General features: G+C 43.3%; 2 protein-coding genes across 10 annotated transcripts in view; one reads left to right on the forward strand and one right to left on the reverse strand.

Moving 5' to 3' along the window:
• LOC103352135 (phosphatidylinositol 3,4,5-trisphosphate 3-phosphatase TPTE2) overlaps positions 1–7,175 on the forward strand; it is a 66,353-nt gene extending 59,178 nt beyond the window's left edge. Inside the window, exons 26-28 of the mRNA XM_017350319.3 lie at positions 3,731–3,801; positions 5,932–6,035; positions 7,042–7,175. Coding sequence (XP_017205808.2) covers positions 3,731–3,801; positions 5,932–6,034 — 174 coding nt within the window. The 3' untranslated portion in view covers position 6,035; positions 7,042–7,175. The remainder of the gene's footprint in view (positions 1–3,730; positions 3,802–5,931; positions 6,036–7,041) is intronic.
• Positions 1–17,778, reverse strand: part of LOC138843801 (uncharacterized) — an 83,901-nt gene that overhangs the window by 18,221 nt on the left and 47,902 nt on the right. For all 9 annotated transcript variants that reach the window (XM_070048846.1, XM_070048849.1, XM_070048844.1 and 6 more), the window contains one exon: positions 17,017–17,154. In XM_070048846.1, coding sequence (XP_069904947.1) covers positions 17,017–17,154 — 138 coding nt within the window. The remainder of the gene's footprint in view (positions 1–17,016; positions 17,155–17,778) is intronic.

Genomic DNA, 17,778 nt, shown 5'->3' on the forward strand with positions numbered 1-17,778 from the left:
AAAGAAAAAAAAGAAACTGGGAACAGAAGAAACATTTCTTAACACAATTGAGTCAATTTATGAATAAACTATTACCGGCGTCCTACTGAATGGGGAAAAGTTGGAAGCATTCCTACTGCGATTGGTTACCAGAGAAGGATGCCCACCATCACCATTGCTATTCAATATAGCCCTAGAAGGTTAAGGCAGAACAATTAGGCAAAAAAAAAAAAAAAAAAAAGAAAGAAATCAAAGTGATACAAATTGGGAAGGAGGAAGTCAAACAATCCCTATTTGCAGGTTACATGATTCTACATCTAGGGGATCCAAAAGACTCCACTAAAAGACTATGGGAACTTATAGAAAGTAGCAGAATATAAAGTCAGTACACAAAGTTCATCAGATTTTGTAGACACAGACAATGCCACAGTTGATATTCAATGTCTAAGATCAAACCCATTCACAATAGCACAAGTGAAGACTTCTTGGAAAAGACCCCAGAGGCACAGGCAGTCAAAGTCAAAATTAACAAATGGGATTACGCCAAATTGAAATGTTTCTGTATGGCAAAGAGGCAACTGACAGAATGGGAGAAATTATTTGCAGACTATGCAACTGATAAAGGAGTAATAACCAGAATCTACAAAGTGATAAAGAAACTCCACAACAGCAAAACAGACAACCCACTTAAGATATGGAAAAAGGACTTAAACAGTCATTTTGGAAAACAGGAAATCCAAAGGGCCAACAGACACATGAAAAATTTTAAGGAACACTAGCTGTCAGGGAAATGCAAATCAAATCCACAATGAGGTTTCACCTCAGCCCCATTTGAAAGGCTTTCAAACAGAAATCAACAAACTAAAAATGTTGGCAAGGATGTGGGGGAAAAGGTACCCTAATCCCTTATTGGTGGGAATGTTAACTGGTAAAGCCACTCTGGAAGACAGTACAGAGATACCTCAAAAATCTGAATATGGTCCTACCATATGACCCAGCCATCCCACTCCTGGGAATTACCCAAGGGAAATGAAATCAGTAAACAAAAGAGTTATCTGCACCTCCATGTTTATTGCAGCTTGATTCACAATGCTAAGGCATGCAATCAAATACCCATCAACCAAAGACTGGATAAAGACATAATGGGAGGCCAGCGCCATAGCTCACTTGGTTAATCCTCCACCTGCGGCACCGGCATCCCATATGGGCACTGGGTTCTAGTACCAGTTGTTCCTCTTCCAGTCCAGGTCTCTGGTGTGACTCAGGAAGGCAGTGGAGGATGGCCCAAGTGCTTGGGACCCTGCACTACCTGGGAGACCAGGAGGAAGCATCTGGCTCCTGGCTTTGGATCAGCATAGCTCCAGCCATAGTGGCCATTTGGGGGGTGAACCAATGGAAGGAAGACGTTTCTCTCTGTCTCTCTCTCACTCTGTCTAATTCTATCTGTCAAATAAATTTAAAAAAATAAATAATGGGATACATACATTATGAATACTGCACAGCAGTAAAGAAAAAATGAAATAAGTTCATTTGCAACTAAATGGATGAATCTTGAAAACATCATACTTATATAATAAGTCAATTATAAATAAATCAGTCCCAAAATGATAAATACTATATATTCTCTCTGATCTGTGAGAACTAATAGAGCACCTAAAAGAAAATCTGTATAAGTGAAATCAGCATTCACTTCAAGAGAAGATGACTTGAGCTCCTCTTATCTTGACTGTCGAGGAACAGGTTTTTTTTGTTATTGTTATTTTTTCTTTATACTATTTTTTGAACTCTTAACATTTAACAATACATATTTATATATATATGTATATATATGAAGTCAATTGAAAATAGATCTCAATAAAAAATAAGAGTGCAAATAAGAGAGGGAAGAGGAAGTTTGTAACTGTAAAGCTCTATAATTCTGCATACATTCCTGTGGAATTAATTCTAAGGGTACAGTTTAAAAACTTGTCATGGGACTCCAAATCCCATTAAACTTGATGGTAAAAATGCCATTTTAGTTGTTAAAGTGATCATAGTAAGTGTTAAAGTAACTATATATATATAGGATCAAGTGCCTGGTAATAATAATAGATAGAATTAAAAGAGAGAATGTTCCAACATGAGAAGCAGTCCACACAGTAGACTAACAGAATGACAACTGCTTTAATAACACTCTGACATCAGATTCAGCCCTTAAGATTCCTGGTCTGGCTGAAAAGCACATGAGAATATTTCAGGCATGGAAAACTAAGACACTGTGGCAAAAAATGTTCTACATGAAGGAACTCTGTGAGTGAGACTCCAGCAGAAAGAAGTGGCCATCAAAGAAGGATATACTTTTCTCTAAAGGATGGAGAAAACTTCCACTTTGCTTACACCCTTGTCCAAATGCTGACAGTTACTGCACTTAAAAGGTTTCCAAAGCCTAGGCAGTTCATGCAAAGAGCTTCAGGTGGTCACTGATATCATACATAAGAGTGTTAGTAGTTAAATTAACAACAGGAGTCACTGGACACTAACACCCCATGTAGGACTTCTGCCCTCAGTGAGTTTCATTATGAGTTAACTATAATATTAGTTCTCAGTTTGTGTGTGTGTGCAAATTAACAACAGGAGTCACTTAACACTAACACCCCATGTAGCACTTCTGCGTCAATGAGTTTCATTATGAGTTAACTATAATATTAGTTCTCAGTTTGTGTGTGTATGCAAATTGTTGAAATCTACTTAGCATAGGTCATATGGCAGGTCTGTGTACAAAGTTAAATGAACATGAATCTTAATGGAGAATGAGACTGGCAAGGGGAGAGGGAGGTGGTGGTGGGGTGGGAGTATGGGTTGAAGGGTGGGTATAGTGGGAAGAATAACTATATTTCTAACATTGTACTTATGAAATTTATATTCCTTAAAAATAAACAACAAAAAAAGGGGCCGGTGCTGTGGCTCACTTGGCTAATCCTCCGCCTGTGGTGCCAGAATCCCATATGGGCACCAGTTTCTAGTTCTGGCTGCTCCTCTTCCAGACCAGCTCTCTGCTGTGGCCAGGAAATGCAGTGGAGGATGTCCCAGGTGATTGGATGCCTGCACCTGCATGGGAGACCAGAAGGAAGCACCTGGCTCCTGGCTTCGGATCAGCGCAGCGCTGGCCATAGCAGCCATTTGGGAGGTGAAGCAACAGAAGGAAGACCTTTCTCTCTGTCTCTCTCTCTCACTGTCTAACTCTACCTTTCAAATAAGTAAAAAAAAAAAAGGCAGAGAGAAGAGACTGCCCATCTGCTAGTTTATGTCTCAACTCCCCACAAGAGCCATGGCTGGGGAAAGCTGAAGCTGGGAGCCAGGAATTCAAATCTGATCTCCCACATGGGTTGCAGGGACCCATCACCTGCTGCCTCCAGGCTGTGCACTAACAGGAGGCTGCAATCAGGAGCTGAGTTGGACTTGAATCCAGGCACTCTTATATAGGATGTGGGTGTCCCAAGGGGCATATTAACTGCTATGCCCAAAGCCCATGCCATCCTTGAAATTCCTGATAGAAACAAAAAGTCAAAGCAAGAGCATTCTATTAGTCTCCTTCTTGTGTCTCTAGGTGTATTATGAGGGGTAGAGTGCTGCCTACTTAATGGGTACAGTTCTTAGAGCAATATATAGAAGAATAAAGGAAAGAATCCAAAGGGATTATCCTCTGGAACTAGTTCTTGGTATCAATTTTACTATGAAATTAACCATTTTTTCTTTAACCATGTCTTTTTAGAATCTCCCCAAATACTATGACAAATGTGCATTCTTCTTCTGGTTCAATACAGCTTTCATACAAAACAACAGGTATGGATATAATATAAATCTGATAGAAACAGCTTAACCTTCAATGCCTGTGTGTAAGGTATAATGGCAATTCTTTTGCCAACTGTTATAATCTCGATATATAATAAACCAGAAAATCCCAAGCCACCATTCTTCATTGCATTTGCTCAATGTGATTATTTAAAAACTATGTGAGACTCAACTGTTGCAGGATCCTCATGGGCCATGTCAGAGGACTATGTTCTAAGTTACAAAGGATTAAAATCAGATGCTGAGTGTGGTGATAATGTACTCCCAGTGAAATTCAATATGATTATGCTTAGTACCTTGAATTCAAGATATGGCAGGTCCTCAATAAGTGCTGATCCACGTAGGAGCAATCATCAACCTCTGCTAATCTAAGGCACAATTTCTGGAGGCTCTTCCAAAGGGAGAGCAAGGTCAATGGGGGAGGCTGGATCTGAGTCATGGCACTGATGTAAGGCTGCCACAAAACACACCGGAGTTAGAAGAAAGGTTTATTATTGGGTGGGGGAAGCCCGATGGGCTGGGGAGAGAGCACAAGAGGGTAAGAGAGGAGGAGAGCATAAGAGAGAGGGATCAAGAGAGACAAGAAATAATTTAATAGTCTCCCAATTACACATTTCTCTAACAACTCAATCAGAAAACTTTATTAAAAAGCATTTATTAAATGGATTTGAATGTTATTATTCCAAAGAACATTTTACCCATATATAGAAACTCATTCCTGAATCTAGAAGTCCTCTACTTTGGGGTTTTGCTCTGACTGGGTGAAAAGATGATATCAACATACCCTACAATCCAAAGGAAAAAAGATTTTGAAAATTTTTTAGGTTAGAGTTAAGGTGGTTGCAATTGCACGTGGCTTTATTTGATATTCATCACATCCAACCCTACTCTGCTGGAAACCTGAACTGGCTCTAGTGGCATCCCAAGCCCTACAAGAAGACAGCAGAGGGAACATCAGACACACACTCCTGTATGCATGCACATTTAATGCTTTTTGAGGGCAAATGTTGGATTTCATGGCAAATTTTTATCCATTCGTATCTGGATATAAACAATAAACTTTGATTCATTACATGAGCAAAGTCCCTCAAATAGAGAAACCTGGTGCTACTCCTAAAAAATGGCTGTTACTACAGTGTACAGTTTTGTCCTTTGAAACAATGTGTTCATACTGGAGAAGCAACATTAGATCATTTTTATGTAAGTTTCTAAATATTTCTGTAAGCTTTACATGTACACACTACTTGGCAAAGCAGTTTTTATAGCTATAAGGATTTTTTTAGCCATAAACACCAATGTCATTCTTAAAAGACACTGTATTATTGGGTTTTATTATTGTTTAAAGATTCATTTATTTGAAAGGTGAGAGATAGCTCTGTGGCACAGTAGGTTAAAGCCTTGGCCAAGGAGAGGGAGAAGAGGGAGAGGGAGAGGAGGGAGAGGGAGAGGAGGGAGAGGGAGAGGAGGGAGAGGAGAGATAGGAGAAGAGGGAGAGGGAGAGAGGGAGAGGGGGCAAGGGAGAGGGTGGGAGAGGAGGGAGAGGATGGAGAGGGAGATGGTGACATAGAGGGAGAGTGAGAGGGAGAGGAATAGGGAGAGGGATAGGGAGAGGGAGCGAGAGACAGAGAAGGAGAGGGAGAGGCATGATGTAGGCAACAGATGCCCAAGCCATTGGGCCATCTTCTGCTGCCTTCTTAGGCCATCAGCAGGGAGTTGAAGCAAAAGCACAGCAGCCAGGACTCAAATCAGCACTCCAATATGGGATGCCAGCATTGCAAGTGGCAACTTCATCCACTACACCACAATGCTGGCCTTATTACACACCAAGCCTCTGGTGGACTTGTCATCTATGCAAACAGATGCTTTTTCAATCTTGGATGTCATTAATTCCATACAAGGAGATGCTAAAAGATTTGGCAGTATGTTGTCACTGAGGTACTTGTTAGTGAAGATGAAGGTATTCTGTGAGAGATGTGGAGGAAGCCAAGGAAGACACATAAAAAAGGCTGAGGTTCCAAATGTGGTGGGCAAGGCTTTTCATGAAGACCAAGGGGCTCTACTGCAGGGCTTGACTATTAGCCCTAAAATAAAATGTAATGTGTGCTTGCTTTTCCCCCCAAGGCTATATCTAAGACGAAATGAATTGGATAACCCACACAAACGAAAAGCCTGGAAAACCTATGGCCCACGTTTCGCAGTTGAGATTTATTTCAATACTACATGAGGTAATTATCCTGTAGCAGGTACCCTTTTAAGTGTACCTCCTCTATAACACACAGCATATGCTTCCTAATTGGTGCCACACTATCAATTTGTAGGCACATAAACCAACTTATGTGTATGTATATAATTGTATATAGTTGAGAAATTAATTAAACATTAAAGTGCCAATAGTGATTTTTTAAAAAATTTATTTATTTGAAACACAGAGCAACAGAGAAAGATTGAGTATGCAAAAGAGAGAGTGAGAGAGCATACCTTCCATCCACTGGTTCACTGCTCAAATGGCCACAGGGCCAAGGCCAGGAGCCGAGTACTCTTTTCAGGGCTCCTATATGGATGGCAGGGGTCCAGGCACTTGGGCTATCTTCACTCCCTTGGGCTATCTTCACTCAGAAGTGAAGCAGCTGGGACTTAATCAGCACTCCGATAGGCAACACTAGTTACAAGCAATGGCTTAACCTGCCACACCACAATGCTGACGTATATTTCTTTCCTTTTTAAGTGATATACTTCATGAGAAGTTTCCACCTCATGATGAGATAAATGTGGAACAGAGGGCAAAGGAGCATTAGGTTATCATTCTGGATAACTTTGAGATACCAAACTCTTATATCAAATGATTGATTTTATTGTCTCGTTAATATGTATTTACTTACATATTTTGGGGGAAGTATTCAGATTTTTCAGAAAGCTAATTTCTATTTTCTTCCTCTACTTGATTTGCAAACTCTCTGTTACCAAACATCAGCTCAGCAGCAAAGACTAAAATTTAAACCCAGGGAAGAGAAATGTTTCACACACCAGTCCCCAGCACTGACACTCTATTCTCTTGTTCAAAGCACTGCACAGGTAGCTTATGTGACAAACTTCAGTTACATACACACACACACAGCAGGAGGGTAACAGAATCTTGGTAAACACAGCAAATAAAGAATTATCAGTAACTTTTTTTGCATACAAAAGACAAAAGAAATACTGAATAATCTGTATTGTTTTAAAATCCATCAGCCCTGCGCAGACCAGCTTCATCCATGCCTGAAGAATTCTGTAAAGAAGACAGCCCTGTGGCCACAGGGAATCACGTTTTCTTGACTACTGTTACTTTAAGTACTTTTATTAAAATTCACTTTTATTAAAAATTTTTGAGATGACATTTTTAATTTTTATTAGAGTCAAAGGTTTAATGTTCTATTGAATAAAAAGTTCAAAAAAAAAATAGAAAGACCATAGTGCAGCAGATAAATAGGCAAGGTCTATAATCAATAACCAAGTGAAAAGATGTCCAACGTCACTCATATAAAGCAAATTTAAAAAGTCACAGAAGCATTAATACTATCGGAGCACATAATTCTTATCAATCTTTTGGTCACATTTAATACGAACTTTAACAAAACACTGTATTTGCAACAGAACTGATGCACACAGGTATATTTTTCTTTTAATCCTTTCCATTTCCCTTTCCTTTCCTTCCTCCTCCATCCTTTTCTTTTTTTAACTTTAGCTCCCACATATAAGGGCAAACGTGATATTTGTCTTTCTATGTCCAGCTGATTTTGATCAACATGATGTCTTTCAGTTCAAACCATTTTGCTGCAAATGATACAATTTCATTTTTTATAGCTGAATAATATTCCATTGTGGGTATATGCATGTGTGTTTATCACATTTTCTATATCCAGTCACCTAATACTGGGAACCTTGGTTGGCTGCATATTATGGCTACTGTGAACAGTGCTGCCATAAATATGGTGGAACATGTATCTCTGATAAAATATTATTAATGTTTTTGAGGTATATATCCAGGAGTGGGATTGCTGGTTCCTACGGCAAGTCTATTTCTAGTTTCTAAGGAAAATTTCATACATTTTCCACAGTGGCTGTACTAATCACATTCTCACCAACAGTGTAAAAAATGCCCCTCTGTCAACATCACCAGCATTGTTGTTTTCTTTCTTTTGGATAACAACCATTATGAAAGAGCTGAGGTGATGTCTCATTGTGGTGCTGATTTGCATTTCCCTAATGGCTAGTAATGTTGAGCATTTTTTCACTTATTTGTTGGCCATTTGTACTTTTTAAAAAACTGTTTATTCAAATCCTCTGCCCATTTCTTCAATGAATTGGTTGTTTTCTTATTGTTGAGTTTTTAGAGTTGCTGATCTATTTTAGATACTAGCCCTTGTTGGATAAGTAGCTTAGAAATATTTCCTCCCAGTCTGTTGTATGTCTCTTCACTCTGTTGTTTCCTTTGCTGGGCAGAAGCTTCTGAGTTTGATACAAGCCCATTTTGTTTACTTTTGCTTTTGTTGCCTGCATTTCAGGTCTTACTCAAGAAGTTGTCACCTACTCCATTACCTTGAAGCGTTTCCCTTGTTTTCTTGTAACAATTTCATAGTCTTAGGTCTTAAATTTAAGTCTTCAATTCAACTGAGCTTTTTTTTGTATCTGGCAACAGACAAGAACCTAACTTCATTCTATGTCCAATTTTGCCATTACAATTTATTGAAAAGACTATCCTTTCTCTAATGTTATGTTCTGGTCTGGGCACTTTTGTCAAAAATCAGCTGGCTGTATTTATGGGGATTAAATTCTGGTCTCTCTATTATGTTTCAATGATCTATGTGCCTGTTTTTATGCCAGTAGCATGCTGCTTTTATTACTATAGCTTTGTAGTATGCTTTTTTTTAAACTTTTATTTATTGAATATAAATTTCCAAAGTACAGCTTATGGATTACAAAGGCTTCCCCCCCATAACGTCCCTCCCACCTGCAACCCTCCCCTTTCCCACTCCCTCTCCCCTTCCATTCACATCATTGAGACATTGTGATGCCTGCAGCTTAATTTTTTTCCACAATTGCTTTGTCTATTCTGGGACTTTTGTAAAATTCCAAGTGAATTTTTAAGATTTTTTCTTTAAATGATGTCATTGGTGTTTTGACAGGAATTGTGTTCATTCTGTAGATTGCTTTGAGTAGTACAGATATCTTAATAAGATTCTTTCTATCCATGAGCAAGGAACTTGTGTGTGTGTGCGTGTGTGTGTGTGTTCATGATTTCTTTCATTTTATAATGTTCATGGTAGAGATTTTTCACTTCTTTGATAAATTTATACCTAAATATTTGATTTTTTGATGGCTATTATGAATGGGACTTTTTTCTTGATTCCTCTTGCCCAGTTCATTACTGAATTACAAAAATTTACTTTTTTTATGTTGGTTTCTAATTTTAGACTGTATTCATTTATCAGTTCAAATCCTTTTTGCTAGAGTGTTTAGGCTTTTCCATGTACAACAACATGTCATCCATGTCAACATGGCTGTTTTGACTTCCTCCTTTGCAATTCCTTTTTTTTTTCTTTTTTTTTTTGACAGGCAGAGTGGACAGTGAGAGAGAGAGAGAGAAAGGTCTTCCTTTGCCATTGGTTCACCCTCCAATGGCCGCCGCGGCTGGCGCGCTGCGGCCGGCGCACTGCGCTGATCTGATGGCAGGAGCCAGGTACTTACCCTGGTCTCCCATGGGGTGCAGGGCCCAAGTACTTGGGCCATCCTCCATTGCACTCCCTGGCCACAGCAGAGAGCTGGCCTGGAAGAAGGGCAACCGGGAGAGAATCCGGCGCCCCGACCAGGACTAGAACCCAGTGTGCTGGCGCCGCTAGGCGGAGGATTAGCCTGGTGAGCCGCGGCGCCGGCTGTCCTTTGCAATTTCAAAGTTCAATTTCTCTTCCCAAATTGTGCCTCAAACTTCCAAAAGTGGGCATCAGAGCCACTTAAGTCTGCCACACTAGCTTTCTTGGTGGAAATTCACTACTACTTTCAGGAAGGGCCATGGGTGCTGAAATTACACTAATGCAAGAACTTTACAAAAATGCGGGGAAGGAAACTCCAACATTTAGGAATTTTTTTAAAGATTTATTTATTTATTTATTTTTGACAGGCAGAGTTAGACAGTGAGAGAGAGAGAGAGACAGAGAGAAAGGTCTTCCTTTTTCCATTGGTTCACCCCCCAAGTGGCCGCTAGGGCTGGCGTGTTGTGGCCAACGCGCTGCACCAATCCAAAGCCAGGAGCCAGGTGCTTCCTCCTGGTCTCCCATGCAGGTGCAGGGCCCAAGGACCTGGGCCATCCTCCACTGCACTCCCAGGCCACAGCAGGAGCTGGACTGGAACAGGAGAAACAGGGACAGAATCTGGCACCCCAACAGTGACTAGAACCCCGGGATGCCAGCGCCACAGGTGCAGGATTAGCCTAGTGAGCCACGGCGCCGGAAAAAATTTATTTATTTGAGAGGCAGTTACAGACAGAGGGAGAGACAGAGAAAGAGAGCTCCAGTCCTCTGGTTCACTCCCCAGATGGCGGCAATGGCCAGAGCTGAACAGATCTAAAGCCAGGAGTGAGGAGCTTTTTCCAGGTCTCCCATGTGGGTGCAGGGGTCCAAGCACTTGGGCCATCTTCCACTGGTTTCCCAGGCCATAAACAGGAAGCTGGATTGAAAGTGGGGCACCCAGGAATTGAACTGGTACCCATATGGGATACCAGCACTGTAGGCTTAGGCTTACGCCACAGTGTCAGCAGCAAGATTTATGATTTTGAAATAGATTACAGCTGAGGTTTCTCTTCCCCAACCCTCTGAGATTCATCAAAATTCTGGCAGTCATGAGTCGCCACACTAGTCTGGGTTTGCTCATGTAGAGCACACCTGTTGAGATCTCACGGGATACTGTGTTCACATGGCCCAAAGTGAACAATTCTTTGAGCAACATGAGAAACTTCTGTGATACTAGTTTTCTTTAACAGAATCTACTAATTTGGAATAGGATTATCCAAAAGTTAATAGCAAGCAATTTAACCATTTTAGAAACATGATGAGAGAGATGTGGAGAGTAATTCTACTGGGGCAAGATTCTTAACTGCAGTGTACACACACACATACGCTTTGTCACCTATGGTGAGGTTACTTTACATGAGGAATTCTTGCAGTAAGTGAAATGCTTCTTGCAATAAAACTACCACCTGGAAACATTACTATACATCACTCTTGACTATGCCTGATTGCTGGTTCAAGTATGGATACAAAGCACGTAAACAAACATCACCTTAGACTCAAGTAGTAGGTAAATAATTTAAGGATAGAACACTCAAATTTTTTAAAACACATTTCTTTAAACACAATATTTTTCTTTGGAGTACAGATCTAAAATGGTATAATTGAACCATGAATTTAAAAATAGAATGAAAAAAATCCTCCTGACTGAGATCTCCCGGCCTTATTCCCACTGCCTCAGACTGTTTCTGCTGAGCATGTTTAGGTAAGCCTAGAATAGACAATTTGCAAAGACCCCAAACCAAAAGGGCTGCTCTGCTGAGCTCCTGGGATGGAAGACGCTACAACAATTCACTTCCTGCAGGAAAGCAGCCCCTTCTGCTGTTTTGTTTCCATCCAGGCCCATTCATGGGAAGCACTACTAGGTAGCTACTGATCAGTAAAGTATGGAGAGAAAAGTCAAGTCAAAAATTGGTTTTCTCTTAAAAAGCAAACAGAAAGCAGCTTCCAGGCCCACCCCTGGCCCATGTGCCAGCCCCTTCTTGCTTCTAGCACCAGGGCCAAGAGCTGCCACTGAGGCCTCAGGGAGAGCAAAAGGCTTAAGGAAACTAGAGGTTTCATACAATGTTTCCATTCTGCCAGGATGGAGGAGATACAGGCAAGGACTGTTTCTGCTGTGTTGGCCTCTGGCTCCCAGCCTCCCAGGCTGCCTAACAACACTTTTTATTGAGAGAGCCTGCTGGTCTTGGAGCGGCAGAGGATGCTGAAGCAGACTCCAGTGGTGACGAGAATGACCCTCCTACTCCACATGGCCAAAGAGCAGCTGCCCCTCAGCAAGCCTGCGGGGATCAGACTAACGGGCTTGAGTGGTGGTTTTGGTTGATATAACCATACATTTGGCAGGTTTAATAAGGTGCTTCTATGTTCTATTGCTTTATAAAGTCACACCCCACATACAGTCATCATTATAACTTCCTGAGAACCCTTACCAAACGTAGGCAGCTCTTCACTGGGGACATGTGCCAGGGAGTTTCGGACCCAGAGCTAAGCTGCAGGTGGGTCTGCCTATGGGGCAGAAGCCTGTGGTTCTTTCTAGCTGACAGGGGAGATCATCCTCCAGTTCTGCCCCTCAGTCACCAGCCAGTAAACAAAGACTTCTCTTGGTTTTGGCACTCTTTTTCCCTGGAAGGGTTTCCTATCAGTGGAGACAGAGAGGACAGTGGGTGTTTCAGAGTGGATCAACCATCCCAGACAGGCCAACAGGACAGCATGGACCCTACCCAAGCCAGAGGCGGTAGCTAATACCTATGCCAGCCACATGGGTCTTCACCAAAGCACAGCAGCTCACTCCTACTCCAGCGCACTAACACTCCAACCTCCAGCTGGGGCAAGTTCTTTGGGAGAAGGGAATTTGGTGAAGGCCACACTGCTTCCCAAAGGCCCTATCTTCCAGGCCACCTGCTGCAATACAGTTGGAGTATGGGCTGTGGTCCCATCTAGAAAATACATGGCACTAAGGTAGAAGGAGAGCATCTTGGAAAATCCAGCATGACTACTCAGAAACTTTAGCAAGAATGTGGAAACCACACCAGGATGCAGGTTTTGCTCTTAGTAATCTATATGGATGTTTTAGTTTTTAACATACCATATGAAAACTTTTGAATAACTTTAACCACTTAGCACAATACACAGGTTAAGCAGACTTTAAAAGAGACTCTGTCTCTAGAATAGGTCAAGAAATTATTTATAATCATGTTCATGAAAAATAGTCACTTCTGGGTTTTTCTGTTGATAATTGAGATTTAACATTAAACCACACTGTTTCCATTCACTCAATCCCACCCAAACTGCATGTAATGCATCCAGGCTGATGCAAGTGCCCTGACAGAACCACATTCACCTTCGAGGTTGGGAGCATAGAGCCACCTGTACTCGTACATTCTACCAAGGGCAAGAGCACCAGCTTTTCAATTTCAATACAAATTCTAGATAGAAATTATAGGATGTAAAAATCGAGGTCCTTCCATAAAGTTTAAGACTTAGGGCAGAAAAAAGGAAGACAACAACAGAATTCCCAAGAAATCAGACTCATTCCACACAGTCTCATCCTCCGTGAAACCCTGAGATGAACTGCAGTCCTCATTCCCTGTGTTTGGATCTAGGCCCACCAAGACACTTCAGTATGCTTTGAACTGGCTCACCATCGGCTTCCTGCTGTACTCATAGGCCAAAAATAGAGTAGTACACCATTGGCAGGAAATGCTCGACTCATAGTAGGTTTCAGTCCAGAATAAAAGGCTGCTATTCCTAGAAGACAAAATGGCAGTCAAAGACCGTGACAATCCCCTCTGTGGGGATACCCCACACAGTTCAACAGCCAGGGAGCTTTACACTTACAAATACAGAAAACAGCACTGAAAACCAACACGTGATGGAAGCTTTTCCTAAACAGACTAACAGAAATAAGCAAGTATTGGGTCGCCTGGCACAGCTGAGTGATAATGTCTGTGTTACATGAGATAGGAGGTGCTGACTTCAAAGCATCATCCCCTTTGACAAAATTCACACCTTAAAACTATATCCAGGTTACTTAGGCCAAAGAATTGTGCCAGCTCCTTGACACAGGCACATTATTCTCAAGAATAATGAAAATAAGCTAAAAAATGTGGAGGGGGCGGTTTGGAAACAAAGACATAAACGTGGATCCACACCCGGCCAGAGAGGGGACGAGGCATGGAGAAAAGAATGCATGTAAGCCAACCTCAGCAGGACTAGCAGAGGTGTGGGTGTCACCCTACACACTGCTCTATTTCTGCCATTAGCAGAACCACCTTTGTTCTTCACAACACTTAGCAAACTCCCTGTAAATCCCGCTTGTTTGCCAGACATGGACAGAACTTGAATTCTGGATTTAATGCAATCTACTGGGTATACAGCAAGCCAGAGGCAAATCCCACCAACTCCACCACTTAATATCAAAGGGACAGAACCTAGAGAAGAAACACAGCAAATGGTATTTTGTCTCAAGAACAGATGATGGGACATTTCCAGAGGTCAATGGCATAGTGGCTACAGACAGGTGAAACTAAAATTCCTACCACTCCAAGCACAATATGAGGACACTGTGGGAGCTGGGTAGTAGGATTTACACAGGGGCTGCCTGGGTTGGGAAGCCCTTGTGAGGGTTGTATTTCAGGTGCTCACTTAAGTGCTGTGGGCCCTGCACCATCCTTGGGAGCCAGGCTAGAAGCAACCACAAGCCCCAGCAGCATGGCAGTGCCTTCTCATGGTAGGTGAGAACTGAGGTCACCAAAACACAAACTTTCTCAACTGAAGAGTTTTAATAGTTCAACACCCAAGAGCCCTGACTCTCCCTTTGCAGAAGAACCAAAAAACCAAGTCTGAAAACTCACCTAACCCCAGACAGACCCAACACACTCAAGGGAGACACTGAAGACAAACTCACTCACATGTGCCTCACACAGTGGTGCCAAGTGGCTGAAAAGAAGCTAAAAAAGAACCATGCAGTTCAGTACTTGGCAACACAATCAAGATGTACGACCCAGTCTTTTAAGCTTATTACAAGATTCCTTCTAGGGGATCTCCCCACAGGGAGAGGAATCTCTGCTATTTCTTCTCCCCCTAAAATGGATCCAGAGCAATTAACCAATGTTACTGCAGTGAAGAAGTTTGGACCCTGCTGCCTCAGCCCCTGTCCTGAGGAGGGTGCTAGTGAGCACCTGCCACAGGGCTGCCTTTCACCATCCAGAAACTTCCCAGGGCCACATGGACTTGCCCTCACCAGAGGGCACAGGGAGCAGAGACTCCACCAGGAAGTAGACACCATCCTATCCCACTGCTGTTGATGTGATCACATTTACCTAGTTTATTCTTTGCATACAAAGAATGATTGGCTCAGTTCATAGCCACCAAAGAAGAAGAAATAGCCTGGTACTTCTCGAAGTAAAGTGCTTGAGAGTCCGTGGTAGAAGCCCAAGGGACCATCCTTCCTAAGGACTTGATTCACAACATACCAAACCATGCTGGGGGAGACAGAGTGAGAGACACAGTTACATGGGGAGGGGAAGCCAGCAATCCACCCAAATCCAACCAGCAGCCCTGGGTACAGGCTGGAAGGAAGTAGCTGATTTTGCAAAGGGCAGACCAGGAATTCTGAGAACAAAGGCATCCACCTTGGAAGGAGCTCTCTTGGAGAGGCACAGATAGTTATTATACAATGAGTTCTATCACCTAAACTGTTCTTGGTAAAGAACTTTTATCAAAATGGATACAGGGGCTGGTGCTGTGGTGTAGTGGGTAAAGCCACCGCCTTCAGTGCCAACATCCCATATGGGCACTGGTTCAAGTCCCAGCTGCTCCACTTTTGATCGAGCTCTCTGCTACGGCCTGGGAAAGCAGTAGAAGATGGCCCAAGTCCTTGGGCCCCTGAACCCATGTGGGAAACCCAGAAGAAGTGGACAGTGCCATGTGACCAGAGTAGATCAGAGGCCTGCCTCTACTGCAGCCAGAACACAGGACACCTCGTGCTCTCATTCAGCAGTGCCTGCTGCAGGTTTCATCCTGACTAGGAACAGGGCGAGGAATTGCACATTCCAGGTGTCTCTGTTCTCAGCAGGGCCTCTGCTTGGGGACACACAGAACCAAGCAGCACAAGCGTTTAAAGATCTTCCCCCTTCTGAGCGCTCCAGAGGACCCCATCAGGCCTCCCCCACTGGTCGGGCCTTTCCTGTGCCTCTCCCCACCCCCCCCACTCTAAACCCAAATGTGACTGAGTTACGCAGTGCAACACAGGGAACTGGCCCTCCCATCCGAGTCGTAGCCTGAGCCACAAGTGCTCTTCGGGGTCACTGCTGTGCCAGCCAGTGCTCTCTTTTCCTTGCAGGGTGTCTGTGTCCTTCTGGTACACCTCTCAGTCAGCTCCCATACCTGTGTGTGTTCAACCAGTAAGGACAGAAAATACTCTGAAAAAGCATTCTCTGTGCTGAACACATACAGACTCTTGGTCTCATCATTCCTCCCTATGCAAGATCGTGAAATGGCAAGGTATGGAGCACTACCATAGCGTTAGGTATTGTGCCACCCAGAGGTGATTTAAAGCAACTGAGAGGGTACGTGTAGGCACTATGCAAACACTCTGCCATGTATGTAAGGGCTCGGGAGCACCCACGAATTTTGGTGTCATGAGGGGGTCCTGGAACCACTTCCCCACAGATACCTAGGGCTGACTGCACCATTTGCAAATCACTGCCTTGGAACCTGAGAGCAGGACCCGCGTGCTGTTAATGTGCTCTCTCTTATTCTGTGCACCACTTAAAAAGTCACATTGCTAGCATTGCACCCTGCAACAGCTATCTGTGACACTGTGCACATGTTGTACTGCATTGTTTAAAAGACTTCCACTCTTGGGCTTCAAAGCAATGATGGGCAGATTCAAACAGGATGTAATGGATGTCAAGGGTGCAGAAAACAGGGCACTGCAACAAACCCCATTCTCGCTGAACAAAGACTGTCGGCTGTCAGTCTGTCATTCTGTCTACTGCTTCTCCCCAGCAGGCTTCGAGTTAACCACAGCAATGTCCTCGACCAGAACTTTGGCCAGCTGGATGTCAAGATTATGATTAGGAATGATAATAACAACTTTCTGATTCAGATGTCCTGCAGAATCTGGCACACGCACCCTCACAGGTGTTGAGGGCCCACTCTCACTTGAGTTGGGCAGTAATCTGAACACTGGTGAACTGCTAGACTTTCAAGGTTTTGCTGTTTTCAGAGCTCAGACCCTTTGCAGATAGGCCGCATCTAGAGACAGAGCAGATCAATCTGCTTCCGCATGTACGATTTCATTTTAGCACAATACAGTGAAAACCACACTGGCTACCCCAAGTCAACAGAGCCAGAGCTGGTTCCTAGGAGTGGCACTTACTTCTGGCTGTTGACAATCTTCCCTGAAGTCTCCATCTCCTGCACGGCCTGAAGGCGGCACTTCTCCAGCTCCATAGGGTAGAGCACCAGTGCGGCAAAGGCAGAGGCGAAAGATTCTGCGGCCTCGTTCCGCAGGTCGCTGCAAGTGCAAGCGCAGGAGGCCTGTTAGCCATTACCCACTCCTGAAGTTGGAATGCACGCCAGGGACCGCTGGCATGTGCTGTGGCTCTGATCCCCACCTGGGGACATATGGATGACAGGTGCAGCGTATAAAGTCCCACAGCTACCATGAGGTGGAGCTTGGATCCCAACAGGAGTCTGCCCAAGGGAGTCCAACACAGTATAACGTACCTTACGTCCTTGTCCCCAGCACACTCCCATGGTGAAGCCCGCCCCACAGTGTGATGGCATTGGGAGATGGTTTTAGGGCAGGCATCAGGTGCAGCGGCCCCTGCATCTGGGGCCCCTCATCCACGATTCAGCCAACCACACACAGAAAATATCCGGGGGTGGGGGGAACATCATGGCTACTGAGCATGTTGACTTTTTTTCTTGTCATCACTCCCTAAGAGTGTTGACAACTATTCACATAATATTTATATTGTATTAGTTTATTATAAGTAATCTGGAGCTCACTCAAGAGTCCACGGGAGGCTATGTGTGGGTGCAAAACCATTTTCTACAAGGGACATGGGCATCCATGGAATTTAGTATCTACAGGGGTTCTGGAACCAGTCCCCAAGTGACAGCAAGGGAAGGCTGC

This window comes from Oryctolagus cuniculus, chromosome 9, assembly GCF_964237555.1.
Source record: "Oryctolagus cuniculus chromosome 9, mOryCun1.1, whole genome shotgun sequence".
NCBI lineage: Eukaryota > Metazoa > Chordata > Mammalia > Lagomorpha > Leporidae > Oryctolagus > Oryctolagus cuniculus.